This window comes from Oryx dammah, unplaced genomic scaffold, assembly GCF_014754425.2.
Source record: "Oryx dammah isolate SB20612 unplaced genomic scaffold, SCBI_Odam_1.1 HiC_scaffold_11, whole genome shotgun sequence".
Lineage (NCBI taxonomy): Eukaryota > Metazoa > Chordata > Mammalia > Artiodactyla > Bovidae > Oryx > Oryx dammah.
This window is the reverse complement of record NW_024070195.1, coordinates 42,510,403-42,533,180: the sequence shown is the minus strand read 5'-3', so window position 1 is coordinate 42,533,180 and position 22,778 is coordinate 42,510,403. Positions and strand designations below refer to the sequence as shown.

The window sequence follows — 22,778 nt, the reverse complement described above, 5'->3', positions numbered from 1 at the left end:
TGGCAAAGTATTGCTGGGGGCCCACCAGGGGGACACCTCAGGGTCCGCACCTCCAGGTTCAAGTCCACACAGGTAACTGACATAGGTATGTGGACATACCGCACGTATCTACAGATCTGTACACTGGCATCTACGTACAGACAGGCCAACATCCACACCAGTTTTCATCTGTCAGGTAAACTTCCAGGGAGCAGGATAGGAGGGTCCCAGGATCCCCCTAGGGAGAGCTGGTGCATGGCTCTGCCCTGGACCAGCCCTATGACCGGGTTAAGCAACGCTTACATCCCTAGATGAGAATCCAGGGTAATCATGCTTACTTTGTGGGGCCGCTGATAGGATTCAAGGAGGCACAGATGTATCAATAAGACACACAACCTCACACCATGTATGTGTTGTTCTCTAAGCTTCCCTTTTCCTCTCCTAACTAACACTCCCCCAAGGGATAACACTCCCCCAACCCACTGCCTGAGGCCTCCACCCAGCCTGGCTGCCCCTCTGCATGCAGCCTGGCATATGCTGATTCTCCCCGCCCCCCTCACGAGATGAGCATGGGGTGCCCACCCCACGGAGAGGGCCCAGGTCAGCTTGTCCACTGATACAGGGGTAGGGGAGGAAGCTGACACCTGTCCTTTCTGGACACTCCCCCTCTTTCCTGACTCTACCTCCCTGGAACACGCAGGTTTTTCTTAGGGTCCCCAAGTCCTACCTCATGCCCTGCTCCATCACCTGGACCTGCTCGGCACCCGCAAGACACACAGCAGGCTCACCGTCCTCGACGGCGGTAGCACCCTTGTTCTTCAGCCCCACCCACCGCACCATGTCTGCCAGTCCCTCCCCTTGAATTTTCAACCTCCATCAAGCCACCTGCTCTCCTGGTTGTTGCTGTGGTTCAGCTGCCCAATCGTGTCCAACTCTTTGCAACCCCATGGACTGTAGCACGCAAGGCCTCCCTGTCCCTCCCCATCTCCCAGGCCCAAGTGCATGTTCATTGCATCAGTGATGCTGTCCAGCCATCTCATCCCGACAACCTCCTCTCCTTCTGTCCTCAATCTTTCCCAGCATCAGGGGTTTTACCTATGAGTTGTCTATTGGAACCAGATGACCAAAATACTGGAATTTCAGTTCTAACATCAGTCCTTCCAGTGAATATTCAAGGCCGATCTCCCTTAAGATTGACTGGTTTGATCTCCTTGCTGTCAAAGGGACTTTCTGGTTAGGGGACCTCTAAACAACTCAGCATGGTCCCCTCTACCCCAGGTCTGTTCTCCCAAACTTGGCCTCAGCTCTGTGTCATCTCTCATCCCGAGGAACCCTGAGCTAGCCCCAGTGCTTCACGGGCCCTTAACGATCAGCACCTTCGGGGCAGGGAGGTGAAGGGGGAGGGGGGAGCTCCGGACTCCCTCCCAGGTGCTCCCCTTTGGGCTCTCATGGGTGGCACAGCCCAGGGCTCCCCAACCTTGAGCCAGCCCCAGTCCCCTTCTGAGGGAAGGTGGCTCTGTCCCAGGAAGATCCCGGGGTGAAAACACATCAGAAGCTGAAATCCCGGTAGTGACAGTGGCTTCCAACTGCAAATCATCACAGGAGCAGAGAAGCTGTCTTCACAATCAGTAAAGACCACGTCTGGATGGCCACTGAATGAAAAGGTTCAGGAATCGTCAAGGAACTCCTGGGTCCCTGAGAGTCTGACCTCAAGAAATGTAACCCCAGGGTCTTCTCTGGTGGTCCAGTGGTTAAGACTTCAAGCTGCCAGTGAAGGGGACCCAGGTTCGATCCTGGGTCAGGGAACTGGATCCCACATGCTGCAACTAAAGGACCTCACCTACCACATCTAAGACCCGGCACCACCAAAGACATGACTTTTTAAAAGCAAACAAACAAAACAAAGAATGTATCCCCAGATGTCCACAGACCCAAGTTCGAGAAACAGGATGTGGATGTCCAGCCAGATGGGAGCAGCTTGAAACACTGTCCCCCTCCCCACCCCAATATAGCCTCTTGTGGGCTGAGTTGCATAGTATCTCTGGGCTTTAGTTAGCTTGTCTGAAATGAGGGTAGCTCCAGGGACCATTAGAATAGAGTGACATGTGTAGCAGAGTCCACACTTGGCACCTAGACAGGCCAGCTCCCAGGGAAGGCCCTTCTCTGCCCCTTACTGGTTCTGAGGCCCCAACATCCACCCCCAGCCCAAGAGCTAGGGGGCCACAGTCACAGCCAGCCCCTTGCGTGGACGTCCCTTCTCCCCATCACCCAGCCATGCTCCCTCTCCCGCCAGCAGCTTCTAGATTTTCCTCTGCTGGATCTTTGCTGGAAACATACAAATATGCTCTAATTTCTCCCATTTAAACAAACAAAACCCTCTCCTGACCCCACTTTTTCCCTAGCTAGCATCTCTCTCTCTCTCTGTTTACAACAAAACTTCTCAGAAGAGCGGTCCTTACTCACTTACTCGTCATCAATTTCTCTCCGTTTTCCTCCTGACCAACTTCAGCCTGGGTTTTGCACCCACCTCTCCAAGGAATCTCCCCATGACTCAGCCTGACTCTCCATGCTCCCCCCGCAACTCAAAGTACAGCCAAGAACCTCAGAGTCCTCCTTGATTTTCTGTCATCTTTCTCTCACTGCGAATCCTTCAGCAAACTCTGCAGCCACACTGCAAAACTAACAAAGAATCAGACTCCTCACCATCTCCATGCCGCCACCTGCTCCAGCTTCCCTCCACCTCCCACCCCAGCCTACAGCCCCGAACCCATCTCTGGCTCTGCTCCAGAAGGCAGCCAGAATGAGCCCATTATTACATAAGTCTTATCACGCTAATCCTTTTTCAAACCCTGCTGCGGCTTTATCTCATTCTGTGTTAATAATGACTAAAACCTTACTAATGGCCAACCAGGCCCCACACACAGTGTCACCCCACCCTACCCTCGGACCTCAGCTGCTACCTGTTGCCCTCTGCTTTAGCCACATGGGCCTCCTCACTGCTCCCTCAATCTGCCAGGCCTGAGCCTAGCTCAAGGCCTTTGCACATGCTGTACTTTCTGCCTGGCAGGTTCTTTCCCGGTCACCTTCTCAGTGAGGACTTCGGACCTCCTGATTTAAAAATGCCACATCCCTGGTCTCCCAGCACTCTCAGTCTCTCTCCAGGAGGAGGCCTCCTGGATCTGCCTTCGCCTGTCTCAGGATTAAGCCCTCCGAAGGCCCTTGGCTCTGACTCCTGGGACCAAACCATCGTGTACATTATCCGCAAGGCCATACAGTCTCCCACCTGCAGGGGGAGCTCCACGGGGCAGGTCTGTTCCCCTCCCAGAGCCCAGCACAGGGCTGGGGACACAGCCAGCCTGAGAAAATGCCAGTTGAACAAGTGAGCAACAGCGCAGCGGGCAAGGGCTCAGGACCCCTCTGGCCACCACATGGCTGATGGCTTGAGCAAGCGTGAGCTCCCCTAATGCGCGGCACAGCCTGGCACATAGGAGGTAATCCCAAATGTGGGTCTTCCTTCGTCTCCCCAGTTCCCTTAGGAGTGTAAAGGTGAAAAAAACTGTCAAAGCCAGGCTGGAATAGCCAGGAGGGCCCTGGGGATGGGACATCAGCTGGCCTGAGGCAGGACATCCCTGGAGCCAGATGGCCAGGGTTCAAATCCCAGCTCTGCTATTTACTCCTGAATGATCTTGGGGAAATCTTTAGCCTCTCTGCACCTCAGTTTTCCTTTGCTTCCACTGTGGCTCAAATGGTGAAGAATCTGTCTGCGATGTGGGAGGCCCAGGTTCGACAGCTGGGTTGGAAAGATCCCCTGGAGAAGGGAATGGCAATCTACCCCAGTATTCTTGCCTAGAGAATTCCATGGAAGAGAACCCTGGCGGGCTATAGTCCATGGGGTCACAGAGGCAGACAGGACTGAGTGGCTACACTTTCACTTTCCTCATCTGTAAAATGGGTTGCTGTGAAGAGTAAATGCAAAATATCAGAGCGGAAATTGACATGTAATACACGCTATATAAATATCAGCTGTTACTATTGTTACTGCTGCTAACACAGGCTAGGTGATTGGCTTCTCCCCACACATCCCCAGTGGCCACAGGGCCGCCCTCCCTCTCACAGCTCCCGGCCCCTAGGAGCAGCAGGCAGTAAATTCTCCTATCTCCTCATAAACCAGACCTTCCTCCGCTCAGCCATCACCTGGCTGGCAGGGCTGTCAAGAAGACAGATGCCACATCTGCCTTGTTTACCGCTTTAATCCCCAAACCCTGTTCTGCAGGCTCCCAGGGAGGGGCCAGGAGAAGAGGAGGGAGGCAGGCGCTGCCCTCCCACAGGCCTTGACAGCTGCAGAGACGCCCGCTCAGTGACCCTGTCTCGCTCAGGTAGGGGGCAGGCCGCAGGCCACCTTCCTGTGCTTCCTGCAGACCACTTCCCCCGCCTTCCCCAGGAAACTGTGAGCAAGGCAGCTGTGCTCAGGATGGGGATCAAGGGATGGGAGTGGGTAGTACGATTCCCATTTTACAGATGAGGAAACTGAGGCTTTAAGAGATGACCTGCCCAAGGTCACACGGCTAGGAAAGCGGCAGCACCAGGATTCACACCCCGCTAAGGGGGGACTCTCACAGCTGTGCATTTGAGAAAGAACGGGTGCCCACGACCCCTTGCCATTTTGAGACACACCAGCCCAATCTCCTGGAGAAGAAAATAGCAACCCACTCCAGTATTCTTGCCTGGAGAATCCCCACGGACTAGAGGAGCCTGGCGGGGTACAGTCCACGGGGTCGCAAAGAGTCGGACACAACTAAGCATCAAACACACACCCACAGCCCAATCTCCAACTGCCAGTATCTGCTGCTCTTCTGAGGCTCTCTGGCCACAAAAGCCCTCTTTGCCATTTGGATGAGGCATTGAAGAATTAACATCCTCCAGGGAGAGCCAGCAATGACTGACAGGAGGGGCTCCCCTGCCAGGTTAGGACTCAGGCCTGTCTTTGCTGGGGCCCAGGTTCAATCCCTGGTTGGAGTATTAAGATCCCACAAGCCACACAGTGGAGCCAAAAAAATATTAAATAATCAATTTTTAAAAAATGATTGCAGGAGGAAATGCCCTGGCAGGTCCAGTGGTTAGGACTTGGCACTTTCACTGCCAGGGCCCAGGTTCAATCCCTGGTTGGGGAACTAAGAGCCCACAAGTCACATGGTGCAGCCAAAAAACAATTTAAAATTGATCAACTTAAAAAAAAATGATTGACGAGAGTTGGTGTACACACACCCCGGCTCCCTCATACCTCCAGTGGGATGACTGGCAGGCATGCTTCATTCTGTCCCCAGAGACCCCAGGAGAGTAAAGCTACAGCTGTTCGTGGGGGTGACCTGCTTGGTATCACACCCTGATGGCTGCCTTACCTCTGCAACCAAAGTTTCCTGGGAACCCCTCCCAAAGAACAACTGGCCGTCAAATCCTAGTCTGGAGGGGAATTCAATTTAACACCTTCAGATTCTGAAGGATGAATCAGATCTTCCCAAGTGTAAGACCCCAGCATGAGACGGTCCTTCCTGCCCTCTCGGAAGGTCACCAGGCCTGTTCTCGTCCTGGGCCGGGAAGGCGTGGGCTTGGCGGAACACAAGAGTTCCCAGTGAGATCGTGGGCAGGGCAGCAGGACCCGCGGGACTGAGACAGGCAGAGGCCAACTATCCAAACCGCTAGCATCGAGGGGACCAGAGGGGACCCACCCAACGCTACCAGCGTGGACAGCCAGCATCCTGGGACAGCTGAGTGGGAAGCTAGGCTTGGGAGAGAGTGAGGCAGGTGGAGAACACAGGGCTGGCTGAGGGCCAGCGAGAAGAGGGGCTCAGGCCATGGAAGGGAAGGCGGCAGGAGAGGCAGGCGGGAGAGCCAAACCGCCTGGGTACCAACCTAGTTCTGCCCATTCTCTAGCTCTGCAATGTTCACCAGTCACCTCAGTGTCCTCTTCTGTAAAATGGGTGCAACAATTATGATGCTGTCCTCCGTCATTGGGGATCCTACAGCTAACAGAATCCTTACAACAGACTTGAACTGTTAAATTACCCAATTGCATCTAAATCCCACCTTTCCCCTTTCCTCTCTATCAACAACTACCACCAATTTTTTTTAAAGAAAGTTTGGAAGTAGGCTATTTATTTTTTTGGCTCCACCTGAGGCATAGAGGGTCTTAGTTCCCACACCAGGGACCAAATCCTCGCCCCCTGCATTGGTAATGCAGAGTCCTAACCACTGGACCGCCAGGGAAGTCCCCAGCAATCACCATTTTATGAGCACTTACCATATGCATTATTTTTCAGCCAGCTTCTTCATACCCTTCAAACACATCACCTATCTTCCCAACAACCTGTTGAGAGGGGTGGTGGCTTCCCTGCCCTCTCCAGGACTCAGACAGGTTACTTGTCCCAGGTCACAGAACCAGAAGAAAGCAGAGTCAGACCCAGTGCCTGGGACACTGACAGGTGCCGAGTCTCAAGCCCACAGTCCGTGGGTGTCGCCCCAGCCCTCCTGGCCTAAGATGTTCTTCCAAGGGACCAGCTCAGCTCCAACCTGGGCGGGGCCACAGGAAGACAGGGCTGCCTCCCCTCATCCAGGATGCTCTCAGCTTCCACAAACGTTCCCCCAGAGCTCCCCCACCCCTCACGTCACCCAGACATGGGTGAGTTCACTGTGCCTGGCCTGGGGCCACACAAGGACCCTCACCAGCCCCTGCTGGAGCTTCCGAGGCAGCAGGAAGGGTCCAGGTCAGCTGGAACACGCTGTCCTTCGGTCCTTCCTGGCCACTCCGAGTTCACTTCAGGCTCTCCTGCTTTGCTCAAGCCTTCCCCTCACCTGGGGTGCACCACATTCCCCCTCCTATAGCCACCTCTCCTTCCAAGCCAGTGGTTCCCGTACTTGGCTGCACAGGAAACCACCTGAGGCACCTTTTAAAAAATCCTAATGCCCTGGTGGCACACAGGACCAATTCTGTCAGAATGTCTGGGGCTAGGAACCAAGCATCAGCATTTGAAAAGATCCCCAAGTGACTGGATGTGAATAAAGCTGCTCTTCCCTATATTCCCAGCCCTAAATACACACTGGGAGAGCTTGAGAAACGATCCACTCCCGAAGTTCTGCTTTGTGGGTCTGGGGGTGAGGCCCGGTTAGAGGCCTGTTGTTTTTTTTAATTGGCAGATAATTGCTTTACAATGTCGGTGTTGGTTTCTGCCATACAACGTGAATCAGCCATGCTGCTGCTGCAGCTAAGTCGCTTCAGTCGTGTCCGACTCTGTGCGACCCCATAGACGGCAGCCCACCAGGCTCCGCCGTCCCTGAAATTCTCCAGGCAAGAACACTGGAGTGGGTTGCCATTTCCTTCTCCAGTGCAGGAAAGTGAAAAGTGAAAGTGAAGTCGCTCAGTCGTGTCTGACTCGTAGCGACCTCATGGACTGCAGCCTACCAGGCTCCTCCATCCATGGGATTTTCCAGGCAAGAGTACTGGAGTGCGGTGCCATCGCCTTCTCCGCCATAAGTATACATATATCCCCTGCCTCTTGAACCTCCCCCCAACCCTGCACTCCACCCCTCTAGGTTGTCACAGAGCACTGGGTTGAGCTCCCTGTGTTATACACAACTCGCCACTAGCTGTCTATTTCACATATGGTAATGTATATGTTTCAATGCTTCTCTCTCAATTTGTCCCACCCTCTCCTTCCCCTGCTGTGTCCACAAGTCCTTTCTCCTTGTCTGCATCTCTATCCTGCCCTACAAATAGGTTCATCAGTACCATTCTTTTATATTCCATATATATGTGTTAATGTATGATATTTGTTTTTCTGACTTACTTTACTCTGTATAACATGCTCTAGGTTCATCCATCTCACTAGAACTGACTCAAATTTGTTCTTTTTTATGGCTGAGTAATATTCCACTGTATATATGTACCATGACTTCTTTATCCATTCATCTGTTGATGGACATCTAGGTTGCTTCTATGTTCTGACTATTGTAAATAGCGCCGCAATGAACACTGGGTTATCTGCGTCTTTTTGAATTGTGGTTTTCTCAGGGTATATGCCCAGTAGGGGGATTGCTGGGTCATAAAGTAGTTTTATTCCTAGTTTGTTTGTTTTTTTAAGGACTCTCCATCCTGTTCTCCATAGTGGCTGTATCAATTTATATTCCCACCAACAGTGCAAGAGGGTTCACTTTTCTCCACGCCCTCTCCAGCATTTACTGTCTGCAGACCTTTGGTGATGGCCATTCTGACCTTGGAGAGTTTTAAAAGCTCCAGGTGATGCTGATACACAGCCAGGCTTGTGAGCCACCATCTTACAAAGTGCCTCCCATCAGCCTTCTCACCTGCATCCCCAGACACCCTCTGGGCTGGCTTTCAGATGAGAAAGTCAAGGCCCCAAGAGGGCACAGCTGGCTCAGGTTGAGGGGTACCCAGAGCCTTCCCAAGGTCCCTGACACCAGGTCCTGCTGCAGAGTTATGCAGACCAAGAACTCACAAGGACCCACATCCAACCATAACTAATGTGGACACGCCAAGGCAGCCACAGTAGGGGGCCGAGGATTGAGAGCTCAGTTCTGGGTCCACATCTTGCTCTACTGCCTTCCATCTGTGGGAACTCAGGTCCCTTTGCTTACCTTCTCTGAGCCTCTGTTTCCAATCTGTGAGAGGCCTGCTGTCCCATCCTCCCGCGGCTCATTCCCTTCCCATTTCAGGGCTCTGCTGAAACAGTGCCTTGCAGGGAAGCCAGACTCTTATCTATTTTGTTTCTACTGCACATTTTCCTTCTGACATAGTCTATAGTTTACTTTTTTTATCTTGTTTATTGTCTGTTTCCCCATTAGAATAAAAACGCCAAGAGCTTTTTGGCTTTTATTCCCTGCTACATCCACGATGCTTAGAAAAGGGCCAAGCTCTGGGAGTCAAACTGATGTCTGTAGAGTGACTGCGGGACCGCTCAAACCAGTGACAGGCAGGGTGCATGGGGTAGCTGGGGTCAGTCAGTTCTGTGGGTTCGCCATAGGGACGTCCGGATGAAGCCCAAGGTGGTCAGCCAGAGGGCGGTTCTGCCGGGATCCAGGAGCCCCTTCCCTTATAAGCACCGTCACCGACGACGGCTGGTGGCCTGAGAGAGCCCATCCACTGGACCTGGAAACAGTTTGGCCCCGCCCCTCCTGGCCCCGCCTCTTCTGGCTCCTCCCGACCCCGCCCTCCTGGTCCCGCCCCTCCAGGCCCCGCCCCAGGCCCCGCCTCCTAACCCTGCGCCTCCCGGCCCCGCCCCTTGCCCCGCCCCCCGCGCGTGCTCACTGGTGCACTTCTTGACGTGGCTACCCTTCTTGAGCGCATGGCGGCTGAGCTTGCAGTGGAAGTTGTCCTCCCAGAACTCGGCAAACCATATGTTGCGCCGGTTGTTGTCCAGCGTGCGGCTGGAGAAGTAGCGGTCGAAGCCTGGCGGGGAACCAGGATGTCAGGACCCAGCGCCTCTCTTTCCACCCGCCCCCAGCCCTTCGCTCTTCCCGCCGCTTAGACGAGGCGCGGGCGGGTGAGGAGGGGAGGAAGAGCGCATCCTCTGATCCAGCAGCCAGGGGGAAACGTGAGACGTTTCATTTCCTTCCTGGTGAAAAGAGCTGGGTTAAGTTCCAGGGGGAGCCTGTGTCATCAAACAACGGCTGCCTTTTTGGAAGAAGTACAGGATGAGGGTGTTTGCGCTGGTTCTTAACTACCGAAATGCTAATATGGGGCTTCCTGGAGAAGGAAACACCTGGAGGTCCTGAGATGGGAGCAGAGAGGCTGGTGGGGGCGGGGGTCGGCGCCCAGTCCTGGGAGTACGTGAGCTCTCTGGTTCTGAAGAGGAGAGGGAACCAGTGTAGGGACTGGCCCAGGTCACACAGCAAGACAGGGGCCTGAATCGTTTCCTTCCAGTCCAGAACTTCCCCATGGCTCACTGAGGCAGCCTCCTCCGAATGCTCCAGAGGACTTATCAACTCTGCTCTAAGCCCAGAAAACCCGGACCCAGGGTGGCAGGCTGGTGGGTCAATAAGGCCTTCTCTCCTCCCCCTGCCTTCTGCCCCATGCTCATTCCGTGTCATATTCACAGTTGACCAAGCTGCTGGGAACAGACCTGAAAGCCTAAAAGTTCACCCAGCAACGAGTTCCTGCTGTGGCAAGGCCCAGTGGAGGCTCAGTGACTGTCTGTTGGAGCTGTCAGGGAGGTGCTGGACTGGTCCAATGCTGACTTTCTCAACCTTTACACTATTGACACTGGGCCAGTTCACTCTGCTGGTGGTGGGGGGAGGCTGTCCCGGGCATTGCAGGATGTTGAGCGGCATCCCTGGCCTCAACCCACTAGAAGCACCACTCCCTGATCATGACAACTAAAAATGTCTCAGAACAGTGCCAAATGTCCCTGGGGATCAAAATCACCCCCTGCTGAGAACCACTGCTTTCATGGTTTCTCTGGTGCCCCAGAGAGAAAAGGGCTTTGTATGGCAAGTCCTGGGTTCAGATTCTAGTTCTGCCACTTAGTAGCAAGTATGTGTGACTTACTGCCACCAAATGTCACTTAACCTCTCTGAGCCTTAATGTATTCATTTACTAAATGTGGGGTTGCTGGAATGACTAAATGAAATGTCTGTATGGGGCCTGACATTTGTGGGTACCAAGAACCATAGTTTTTGTTTTTTGTGTGTTTATTATGGCTTGAAGCTGAGAGGGGCGATGTGGAAACTTCTGGCACCTCTGTGTTCCTTCTGCCTCGGGGTTAATAGAGGACATAGCCATGTCCCTCCCCTACTCAGACCTCGGTCTCTTGGAAAGTTTGGTGGAGGTAGATGTCTGCAGACTTCCCAGCTCCATCAATCCTGATGTCTGTTGACCTCAGCGAGAGCAGGGGAAGAGCCCCTGGGAGCCTGCCGCCACCATGGGGAGGACAGTGAGGTCCATGCCAGACTGGGCCTTTAATAGGAACTTCATGCCTCACTCATAGCAAGGCTCCAGCCAGAGCAATCTGTTCCTGCCCAGGGCAACTGAGTTCTGTCCCAGGAGTAAGGGCTGTCAGGCCCACCCCCACCCCCACCCCCAGCCCACCCAAGTCCCAGCAGGACTCTGCAGGGAGGCCCCTGCCCCATCCTGGGAGCCTGCTGGCAGCTCCCAGGGCCCTTCTAGCAGAGGACACGCTCCCAGTGGCGCAGGGGTCTCACTTCTTCTGTCCCAGATGGGAGAAGGGATGAGAGTACATGGGGGTGAAGGAGAAGTCTTGATAAATGAGCCTCCTGTACTTGTCACCACCCCCAACACCCACGAATATCTGAAACAGGAGAAAGAAGGACCCTGAGCGTGGCTTCTAACCCCGCTAGGACGACTGTGGCCAGGAAGGCCTCCCAGCCCAGAATCTGAGCATAAAGAAGCTGGGAGCCAAGGAAGAAGAGAGACAGGGTGCAGGAAGACGAGGAGCTGGAGAGGGACAGTGCGGGGGACGATAAGAAGGAGCCGTCAGGGTGACGCTGACAGCGGGGCGCGCGGAGTGGGGTGGGGGTGGTGGGCGCGCCGTTGTGGCTGCCGGGCCTACCTCGCACGGACATCCTCTTGGGGAGGATGGTGACAGCGCCCTCGGCCACCTCCTCCAGGTGTAGCACAGGGGCGATCTTGGAGCCCCAGCTGTCTGAGCCCATCCAGAAGAAGTGGCCAGTCTGGTTGGCCTTCCGTGCCGCCTCCAGCACACGCCTGTGGGGACATGCACCAGCCCAGCCCAGCCGTGTCTGCCCACGGGCTCCCCGCCCTGGCCACACCTGCCCTTCCCCCGGGCTCATTCCTGTCCCCCTTGCAGCCTGTGCCTGGATCCCCCGTCCTGACCCACAGGAGCCCGGGGCCCACAGCCACCCCAGCACCCACGCCTAGACTCCCAGGCCCCCGGTTCCCTGCTGCCCTGACCCACACCTGCCTACAGACCCATGGCTGCCCTTCACCCACACTGCACCCCTATACCTGCCTGTGCCCTGGGCCCACAGCTGCCTTTTGGCCCAGTGTGGTCTCCCAGACTCATTCCTACCCCTGGGGCTACCTCTGTCCCCGCCAAGACCATGCCTGTTTCCCTCTGGTTGGCCCTGCCCTGTGTCTGACTCGGGTCCCCAGAAACACATCTGCCCAAGCTCTGTGCTCTGAGGCTCCCAGGCCCACACCCCCTGGCCCTCTGTCACATTTATATCCACTGACACACACACCCCAACACCTGTCCCCCTCTGCACCCCACCTCCTGTGCCAAAAGTCCAGGTGCTTCAAAGAACCGCTCGCCACTGCCCTCACAGATGGAGGAAAGGGTGCAGGCAGCCAGGAGCCCCCACCGCCACCCAGGCCAGTGACAGTGGTTCTAGTCAAGTCAGGGGCCCTGAAGCCCCGCGCAGGGTCCAGCCCACACGGCGCTCAGTCAGCTAATGGATGCTTGAACTGAGTGGCCCCTCAGACACATCTAGAAGGAGAAAAACAGGAAGGACTGGGCAGAATTGCCCACCATGTATCTTATCCCATGGGGACAGACGGGAGAAGAGAGGAGGCAAGCAGCTTGCCCAAAATCACACAGCAAGTGAGAGGCCAGGATACTAGAAACTGGCCAGCCCGTCCCACAGACAAGGCCAGGATAGACAGCGGGGCTTGGGGCGACTGCCAGACCTGTGCAGGAGGCAGCCAGCTGGGGCAGGAAGCCTCGGGCTGCCAGGCAGAAATGTGTTTCCTCACCCCCGGGCCCACACCTGCCCTCTTCACCGTCTCCTGACTCTCCTAGGCCCCCAAGGCTCCTGCAGCCCCCACAGAGCCCCCTAATTGTAGGCGAGGCTGCTCTCAGAACCCACACCAGCCCTATTAATACTGCCTGCATCCGGCCAGCCAGAGATGACCAGAGCTCCCAAGGCTCCATCTCTGCAAAGTCACCCGGGTTTATTTTTACCTCTGTTTGCTTCTGAAAACGCAAGTGGATTTCCAGCAAGGCGCGCTTCTTCCCACATACCCTGCCCAGCTGCTCAGGGGGTCAGTCTAAGGCCCTTCCCCCTCCCCCCCAGGTGACCCTTATCTGGAACCCTTGGCCCAGCACCCTCGTCTCCCCTCCCCACGTGTGAGTCCGTCAGAGTCGCTCAGGAGGCCGCAAGTTGGGTGTGTCCCTAGATGGGGTGGGGGCCCCAAGTAGTGCTGGGCTTTGACATGGGAGTGGGGGCGGGGGCAGGGACTGACCGAAGGGCGGTGAAGAGCTCGGAAAGAGCTCCTCCTGCTCCAGGTACCAGCTGACCTGTGGCAACAGGGACACCCAGGGCCAGAGTTTAGGGTCCCTGAAAGCTTTGTGGGGACCGGGAGCAGCTCAGGGGTGCCAGGTGGACCCTGAGGACTCCCACACCCTGGGCCTTTGCTGCCTGAGAAACATCCATTAGAGCTGGTGCTTGTGGCTTTGGAGGCCTTAATGACCTTCCAGAACATTCCCCTCCATCCCCCCTGGCACCCAGCAATATCTCCTGGGAGAGAATCTGTTTTGCTGCAACTCAGGAGTCCAGGATGAGGTCTTTCCAAGTGGGAAAGAGTGTTGGAAAGAAGAGTGGACCCAGAGTGGATGCTGGTTAGCAATGGGGAGGGGGCCGCATGGAGGCAGGGTGGACCGGGCCAGCTGAGCTGGGCAGGTGGGCAGGTGGGCCACCAGTCTGAGGGAGGTGGTCTGGGAAGACCAGATCTCCTCTGCAAACACGGGGCGTGACTCCCCGGCCAGATTCTCAGCAGGAGCTGTGTCTCCCCCTCAGTCTAGGGAATCAAGGAGGCCGGCCCTTCTTGGCTGTGACATCCAGTCTTAAAGAGGGGGAAGGGAGAGAAAGAGCAGGAAGAAGGGAAGTGCATTAGGAAGGGCGCTCAGGGGTCATCTTTTAAGGGCACCTGAGACTCTGACCTGTGACTCAGGACCCGGGGGCAGGCGTGCAGGGAGGTGGACTGCTCCAGGGTGTCTGTACCGCATGGTTCTGGCACCTGGAGTCCACCTGCCCCCACTCTGCAAATGCGGACACTGAGGTCCAGGGAGGGGAGGATACTGCCCCCATGAGTGTGTGCCCAGATCAGGACTAGAACCACAGCCCAGGCCTCTCCCCACTCCCCTGAGCTCACCGAAGGGAGGACGGAGGGGCTGAGAGACAGCCACCCCTACCTCCTGCCAGCCTCTGCTCCTTCCTTGGTGCATATTCCTGCATTCAGTGCTCCAGCAACACTGGAGCAGGCTTCATTAGCTCCATTTTTTTTTAAGCAGAAAAGAAGCCCAGAGGGGTTGAGAAACTTGCCTGAGGTCACATAGCTAGTTGGAGGGAGAGCAGGATTCCCACCCAGGGGCTCTCACCCCAAGCTCATGGCCTTAGCCCCTCTGTAAAAGGACCCGCTAACCATCCTGAGTTGGTAGAATGGATGCAGGAAATGGGCAGGGGGAAGGGAAGGGGCGTCCGTGAGCCATAGCCTGCGCCCCAGCCAGAGGGGTCTCCCCCCACCGCCTCGTTGGCTCACCCCACCTCTCTGGACCCCAGGGTGGGTCAGGCTTGCCCAGGAAGGTCTCCAGCAGAGGTCCCTGGCTCCCCAGCCCCGCCCCACTGCTGCCTGTCCTCACCTGATGTCATCCTCGTTGGCGAAGATGATGACCGCCCTGGCGTTTGATGTCTCCAGGAGCCGCCGGATGATCTTGTCGAACTCCCCGGGCTTGGGCTCCCGAGGTATCTTGACGGACTGGGCGATGCACACGCCCCCTGCAGGAAGGGCAGCGGTCAGCCTGAGGCAGACAGGGTCTTCCCCTGCGACCCACACTCCTGGGGGCTCCTCATGGTCCCCTGGCCTGACTTTCTCCCAGGTCCCGATCTGGCATGGGCTGTGCAGTCAGAACAGTCACAGTGCAAATTTTGGCTCCACCAAGCTGAGTGACCATGGACATGTCATTTAAGTTCTCCATGCCCCTCTTTATAAAATAGGTTGCTAGCAAGAAGCAGTATAGTATTGGGCTTAAAGCTAGACGGCCTGGGTTCAAATCTCAGTTCTGCTGCTTACTGCTGTGTGATCTCGGGTTAGTTACTGAACTTCTCTGTTGTCTCAAATACATCATCTGTAAAGATAATAATACCACCTATTTCATAAGGTTGTTATAAAGCTAAGGGAGTTCATGCATTTATAGTAACATCTGCCACACAGAAGGTGCTTAGTAAACATTGGTACTTTTTTGATGTAACTACTTCATAAGACTTATTGGAGGCGCAAATCTGAGAATGAGAACAAATTGCCCACCTTGGGCCATTAGTGCCTCTGGTACCCACATCCACACACACCTACCAGGGCTCTTGACGCCGGGCCCCACGTTCACCATCAGGCTCCTTCGTAAGGGCAGCGTGCAGGGTTGCTGACTTGTGCCTGCACATCCCAGGCAGTGATGCTGTAAACCCAGCTGCTGCCCATAAGTGGGCGTTCCTAAGTTCCCCTCTGGGCACTCACAGGCCACTCAGTATGCAGGCTCTTCAGCTTCCTCCCTGACCCAACAGGGTGCAATGACACCCAGCCTCCCTCCATCTTATTTAGAACCAAATTCCCAGCAGGGACCTTAAAAGAGCCCCGGAAGGCCATTCTTAAGGGACTGCTTTGGTGCCCTGGGTTGGGAAGATCCCCTGGAGAAGGAAATGGCAACCCACTCCAGTACTATGCCTGGAAAATCCCATGGACAGAGGAGCCTGGTAGGCTACAGTCTACGGGGTCGCAAAGAGTCAGACACAACTGAGCGACTTCACTGTTTGGTGGAGGGGCTGGAGGAGCTCTGACTGGGATCAGAAGGTCTTTAGGGGCCTCCTGTCATTTCTTTCTCTCTGGCCACTGCCTACCTGGCTGGATCCTGGGGAAGGGGACCCAAGGCCTGCCTACCTCTCAAGCTCATTCCTCTACAAGAAGCCCCCAAGCCTGCAGGCACCACCAGGAAGCACTCAACATACCCCGGGATTCACAGCCAGGCCACGTGGCTTGCAGAAACCCTGCGAGCACTCTCCACCTCACCCGGGCAGTCCCGGACATCAGCTGTGTCTCTCCAGTGCTGGCAGGGGGCCGGCATCATTCGTTTTACCTCAGTCTCCCCTCATCTCCTGCTTCAAAAGCACTTGTGGACCCGTTTCTAGTATCAACCATGTTTGACAGATGAGGAAACTGAGGCTTGGAAAAGAGAACTGATTTGCCCAAAGCCACACAGTCCCTTGCCCAACTGGGATACAGAGTGGGGCCCCCAGGGAATAAGACGTCCAGCGCCTCTGGTGGCAGCGTCAGGGCCCTGTTGATGGAAAAAGTTGAAGGAGTATTCTTGATGAAGGCAGATCCTTTATCTGAGACCATTGCCTTCCTCCGGGTCCCACTCAAGGGCCTCAGCCCAGCTCCATCTCACACGGGATCCTATTGGGTCACAGCACAACTACCCACCTTGGCCGGGCACCTGGCTCCCACCCTTGGGCACCCCCGAGCCTCCGTACATCCTCAGTCCAGGCCGGGGTCACCTGAGCCTTCTGAGCAGACTCCACGCACCTCTGTGAGGAGGATGGGCTGCAAAGGTCCCCAGGGTGGGGAGACACCAGCCACCTGTTTTACCCAGAGGAAGAGGGGCCAGCACCCAGCTCCACCCAGGGAGGGCCCTCTACTCAGCGGGGGTAGGTGGCAACCAGGGAAGGCTGCCCAAGGGTGGTGGCCCTGAGCTGAGTGGCTGAGTTTTAGTGGCAGGAGGCCCGAGCAGCTGGGGGCGGGGAGGGGGCATGCTGAGGAAACAAGGCGCTCACTCGAGAAGGGGGGCTGCTCTGTGCCAGGCGCCCGCAAGGCCCAGAGCCACATGACGCAGGCTCACTCTCGTGTTGCAGGCTCACTCTCGTGTCGCCAGGAAATGGGCCCCCAGTTCTGTGGAGCAGGGACGCAGCCACGGCCTCTGTGCCCCACCCTGACCAGCGCCCACCTCCTTTACTTTCTGCCCCTTCCAAGTAGAACAAGAACCTCAGGTCCCCCTAGGATGCCCACAGAGGTGCCGAGCACAGAAGAGGAGCATGGCTAGAGGGGCTCTTGGTGGAGGGAGGGAGGGGGGTCTGGGGGCAGGACCGGGACTCCCCAGTCCCAGCTCAAAAAGAGAACCGACGGGAGCCAGTCTCCTGCCCCCAGTGCTGGCCCTGCCCTAATAGCGGCCGGGCAGACACTCAGCTTCCAGCTAAATCCTCCATATGGTTCCTTTCCAGTTAGAAAGTGGGCCAATCGCTACACTTCTCCCCCCATCTGGGGAGACAGATGGACAAGAGGAGGCTGGACAGGGGGTTAGGACGAGCCACCTGGCTCCAGGAGCGAGGGGGGCCAGAGGGCAGGGGGGAGGGAGGCAGAGAATGGGAGTTAATTGTTCTCCAAGAGGCAGAGACTCAGGTTCAGTCGTATTTCTGGGTGATGCTCCCCTAAGAGGTTCCACCCCGCGGTACATGTTGCAGGCTTCATTTAGCTTCTTCTTCGAAAGAAGATTCAGGTGACCACAGCCCAGTCAGCAAGTCACAAGGTACTCAAGATGAGAGAGAGTCTAAGCAGGAAGCAATGTTCTTACAACCGCAAGAGTGGGGGGACTTGAGGGGAGTCTGGGAGGTTTCAAATAGAGCTCAGTAACAGTGAATGTTGATAGTGTCTAGTGCCTTTGAATATTACGCTGCACATTTTGCATAGATTCACCCATCTGAAGTCAATATCATCAGCAAAACTCCAGCTTATTTATTTATTTTTGGCCACACCATGTGGTCTATGAGATCTTATTTTCCCAACTAGGGAGCAAATCTGCACCCCCTGCATTGGAAGCGCAGAGTCTTGGCCACTGGGCTGCAAGGGAAGGCCAGCACAGTTCCAGTTTAGAGATGAGGACGCTGAGGCACAGAGCGGCTGAGTGGCTCCCTGGTCACACAGTGAGGCACAGACCAGGGTTTCAGTGTGGCCAGCTAGCTCCAGAGGTCACTCTTTCACCCAGTCCAGTGTGCCACGACTGGCCACACCCAGGCCAGGAGGCACCTAGGGCCCATGCACATGTCTGGGTGCAGGGTCTGCCCTGGGGTAAGTACCCAGTGGTTTCACTGGCCCCACAAGGAGGAACCAAGCACCCTCTGGGCTCCTTGGTGGCACTGCCTGATTGTCAGTTTGGCTGCTCAGGGACCACAGCACAGGACCAAGGCTCTTCCAGGGTGACACAAGCTTCCAGGAGTAAGTGGCACAGTATCTGGCTCCACAGCACTCCTGTCCCCTGCCACAGCCAGAGGACTGTGGTGGCCCAAGAGGGACCCACATTTACTGAACACCCACTGCATGCCTGGCACTCATTGAGTGTCTGAGGCGGGTGCTAATGGCCCCATCTTACAGATGCAGAAACTGAGGCTCAGAGGTGCTAAGTAGCCTGGTGGAGGTCACACAGCCAGCTGATGGGTCTGTAATCCAGGTCTGTGTCAAGAGCCTCCCTTGGGCAGAGGAAGGAAAGGCTCCAGTCGCTGGGTCTTGGTTAACCCCATCCCCTGCAGCCCGTCCCCACTTCTGGGAAGACCCCAAGTCCTACACCAACCACATCAGTCCTTCTGTGTCCAGCCCTTGCTTCTGAAGCCCCATCACTGTGGGGACCATGGCTAGCACACCCCTGGGAAGTCCTCTTCAGACCCTTCTACCACGGTGGGGGCAATTTTTTGCAACCCCACTCCTCTATTCCATGGTCTCTCTCCTTGGATAAAATAAAAACCCATGAGTCCGTACTGAAAGCAAATGTAATAAAATTAAACCCAAGCAGCAAGGAACACGCCCAAGTCCTATCTCTGCACAGAGGCTGCAACATTTCACCTCTCCCAGGCTCCAGGAACAGGATCATAAAAAGAGGGGTATGGAGGAGGCTGGTGCTCCCCATGGCCCACTTAGGCCCTTCTGGGTCACCCTTGACAAGCCCCTCACCCCACACACAGCCCCAGCCCCATGGCAGGCACAGGTTGCCCTGTGCCAGCTGCAAGCTCCACCATCCACCCAGCAAATGCTTCTGCGCAGTGCCAGGGGCAGGAGGCCACAAGCTCGTGCCAGGAGCTTCTGAGCGCAAGGGAGCAGTCAGGACCTTGGAGAGCTCCCGGCCCAAGCACTCAGGGAGCAAGGAGACTGAAGGCAGCCTGAGCCAGGGAGTCTAGAACCCTACAAGCCAGCATGTCCCGTTCCACATTCTTCCCAGAGAAACTCACACATGGGCGCAAGGAGATATGCCCAAAGATGATCACTGCAGCACCATTTGAAACGTGCTTAAATGGAAACATGGAAACTACCTGAATACTTTTCAAAGGAAGAATGGAATATTATAAGAGTCAGACACGACTGAGCGACTGAACTGAACTGAACTGAAGATACATAAAACGGCCCTCATGACAAAACCCTGAAAATGCAAAGTTAACTGATAAAGCCAGGTGCACCACTCTCTGTCCCTTTCATGTGGAAATTAAAGGCCACATATAGTACAATGTCTTATATATGGACACACACAGATATGAGCAAAAGCTCCAAGAAGGCAGGAGATTTTCCATTGTATGCACTACGATCACCCCAGTGCATGGCACACACTAGTTCTCCATAAATGCTTGCTGAATGACTAAGACAAGAAAGGACCCCAGCCCCTGCAGGGTTTGAGCACCTCAAGGGAGGCAGGGATGGAACAAGACTGAGGGCTCCATAGGAGGGCTCCCAGGCATGATCCCTGTTTTATTTCTTGGAAATAATCAGAAGCAAATATGGCAACATGTAAATGCTTGGTAAATGTGCACCTCGGGACCCAGGCCAGACCAAACGTGCAGACACAGTGACAGAGAAGGCATCCTAGTCCCGACACGTGCCACCCCGAGCCTCTCTGTTCATCCACGACACGGGCCACCTGGCCACTCCCGGGCCGGAGGCCTCCACGGGATGCTGGGGGGCAGGCGCATGGGGCCGCCCTCCCACGGCCGGCCTCCTGGTTCTGAAATCCCGCCTCCCCCTGAGGACAGGCTCTCTCCTGGCCAGCCCTCCCCTGGCGCTGGAACCCTGCACTTCCGCCAGGCTTGATATGGGTTTCCTGTTGTATTTTGTGGTCTCTGTGCCCTTTCTATTTGTGTTCTGGTGACCTTTCCCAGTAGTCTTTGGGTCCAGCTGATATATCTGTGTTAGTGTCTGCCTCCCACTGCACTCCTAATGCCCCAGTGGACGTGGGTTACACAGTCTGATCTCTGACTCACCGGGCTCAGCTCCCTTCTTTTCTGGGCACCTCCCTGCCCTGCAACGGGATGGGACTCTCTCTACTCCACCTACCTGAATAAGTCCTCCCCACTTGCTCCAAGCAGCCCCCAGACCCCCTGCCTTCAGGGCCTGCCAACTTGTAGACTACCCTGGTGGCCCAGAGAAGGCAGAAAGAAGGGGCATCCCCCCAGAGTGGCCTGCTTCTGCCCAGGCTCACCCAGGTACGGGGCAGCTGAGGACTTGGGCTCCCCTGTGCCTCTGCAGCGCCGTCCATCACATCCTCCAGGCTTGGGAATCCTCTCCCCGCCCCCTCTTCCTTCCTTATCTCACTCACCAGGAGGCCCGCCCCTGCCAGGAAGCAGCTAAACAGCCAGCCCATAGGCAGTGGGCAGCAAGGTGACCGAGACACGTACCATGCCCACAGATCCCGGGGCACTCAGCATCTGTGCCCTCCTGCTCTGGCACCCAGAGCCCGGGGGTGCCATTCCACAAGCCAGGCTGCTCCCTCATCCCAAACAGCACCCCGGGCTCTGGGCTCCAGACTAGGCTGGGCAAAAACCCCCCTCCAGGGAGTCGAGAAGCTTCCCTGCAGCCCAACAGCACAGGAGCCCAGGGACACTGGGCTCATCTCCTCTCTCTGTCTCTCCCTTTCTTTTTCTGGCCTTTCAAATTTAAAAATGGAGAAAAACAATGAGAGACCAACGCTAGGAAATCAAGTGGAAAAAATCTACATCAAGGCAAAATGTGAAGGCAGCAAATTACAACACAGAGGAAACCGGGGTTGTTAAACAACCCAAGGAGGGGGTCCCCTCCTCAGCTTCCCTGGGTTCCAGGCAGAGAGAGAGGTAAGGGGAAAGCAGGAGGGAGGCTAGGGGAGACCCCAGACTATATGGGGTCACACAGTCACACACACACACAGACACACACGGAGTTCTTCCCCCCAACCCCCTTCTCTCTCCCCCCCCGCCCTCTCCCAAGTCAGGCCCTCTCCCCACACCAGCTCTCAGGAGATGGAGCTATTCAGAGGCATCAGTGACCAACATGGTGTTACTTTTGCTTTCAACCAGGAACGAAGCCCTGGTCTAAGGAAACGGAGCCGTGCAGCAGATTCCAGGAAGCAGAGCTGTGGCTGAAACGGCATCTGAGGTCGGGGAGACGTCCAGGCCCTGGAGAAGCTCCCTAACCTGTGGCTGTCCAGGGGGGCTGGGGCTGGGGGCAGGCAGCGAGGGGCGGCTCTGGCTCCAGCAAGGGCTCAAGGGCTCTCTGGGGTGCTGGGCGGGGGGTGAGCCTGGCTCATGGCCAAGACCCCTTTCTGCTCCCACTCCCAGCCCTTCTCCCCACCATCTGGTGTCCACTCCAGCCTCCTTCCTCTCACACAGAGTGTGTGTGTGTGTGTGTGTGTGTGTGTGTGCATGAGTGCATGTGTGTGCAAGTGTACAAGTGGCATGCAAGGCTCACATCTCCCTCTCAGGTCCAGTCCCAACAAAACCTGCTGTCTGACCACATCAGGCCTCCCTCTGCAGAGGCCGCCCCCTCAGTCTGCCTCCCTTGCTTATCTTATCTCCTCCCGGTCTGTCTCTGCTCCGGCCTTCATGGTGCCCAGCACACATGCTGCGGTTGCTCGCGACAGGCCGTGACGCACGCTTGCCAGATAAATGGGCCACCGAGCACCTGACTGCAGGGATGGGAGGGCCAGCAGGGCAGGAGCTGCTGGCACCGGCATGGGGGCGGAGGCGCTGCAGGAATCTGAAGTGGCCACCTGCTCAAACCTGCCCACTCCCTCTAGGAACCTCCCTGACCTCTGCAGCCCACTGTGACCTCCCCTCTGAGCACCACCTGGTCACACAGAGTGCCCGGATATCTACGTGTCTACCGGCACTGAGCAGCCACTTTGTGCCAGGCTCTGGGCTGCAAAGGTCATCCAGGCACAGGGCCTGCCCTGTAGTACACACTAGCAAGTTCCAAGCCCACATGGGCGTCATGCACATTGGGACCTCTCTCTCAGTCCTGCCTTCTGCCGGGAATTTACCTTTCCAACTAGATGCAAATTCCTTGTTATGAGTGCTCAAGAAATGCATGTGCAGAAGAACAAGCGGAAAAGTATAAGATAGCTGTGAAAACTGGCAGGGCTCCAAAGGCCCAGGACCAAAGACAGCTGGGCCAGTAGAGAGGGCTGGCGGGGGCAGAGCGACTCCAGCTCAAAGGGACACAGTGGGCTCATTAGGAGAGATTTGGCTGGAGCCAGGAAGACCCAGGTACCAAGGGACAATGAAGGGGACACAGTCACCCCGCTTTCCCACCTGCAGGGTCCCCATGATGCACCCCACCACAGGTTTGTACAAAGTGTGGCTCTCACACCTGCTCTCAGCTTCCTCTTCCCCGCCATTGTGAGACAAAAGGGAAATGTCCACTCCGCTGCTTCCTGGCTGTGGGACTGTTCTTTTGGGGGTTTGCTCGTTTTTCAGCTGTGCTGGGTCTTTATTGCGGTGCACAGGCTCAGTAGTTGTGGTGTGTGGGCACAGTCACCCCA

The 22,778-nt window shown here is 56.0% G+C and overlaps 1 protein-coding gene across 5 annotated transcripts in view; it reads right to left on the bottom strand.

The window, feature by feature from the left end:
* The window catches only part of GRM4 (glutamate metabotropic receptor 4), a 113,240-nt gene that overhangs the window by 22,744 nt on the left and 67,718 nt on the right, over positions 1 to 22,778 (bottom strand). For all 5 annotated transcript variants that reach the window (XM_040249079.1, XM_040249081.1, XM_040249082.1 and 2 more), the window contains 3 exons: positions 14,607 to 14,742; positions 11,559 to 11,713; positions 9,299 to 9,439 (listed from right to left, as the gene is read on the bottom strand). In XM_040249079.1, the coding sequence (XP_040105013.1) occupies positions 9,299 to 9,439; positions 11,559 to 11,713; positions 14,607 to 14,742 (432 nt within the window). The remainder of the gene's footprint in view (positions 1 to 9,298; positions 9,440 to 11,558; positions 11,714 to 14,606; positions 14,743 to 22,778) is intronic.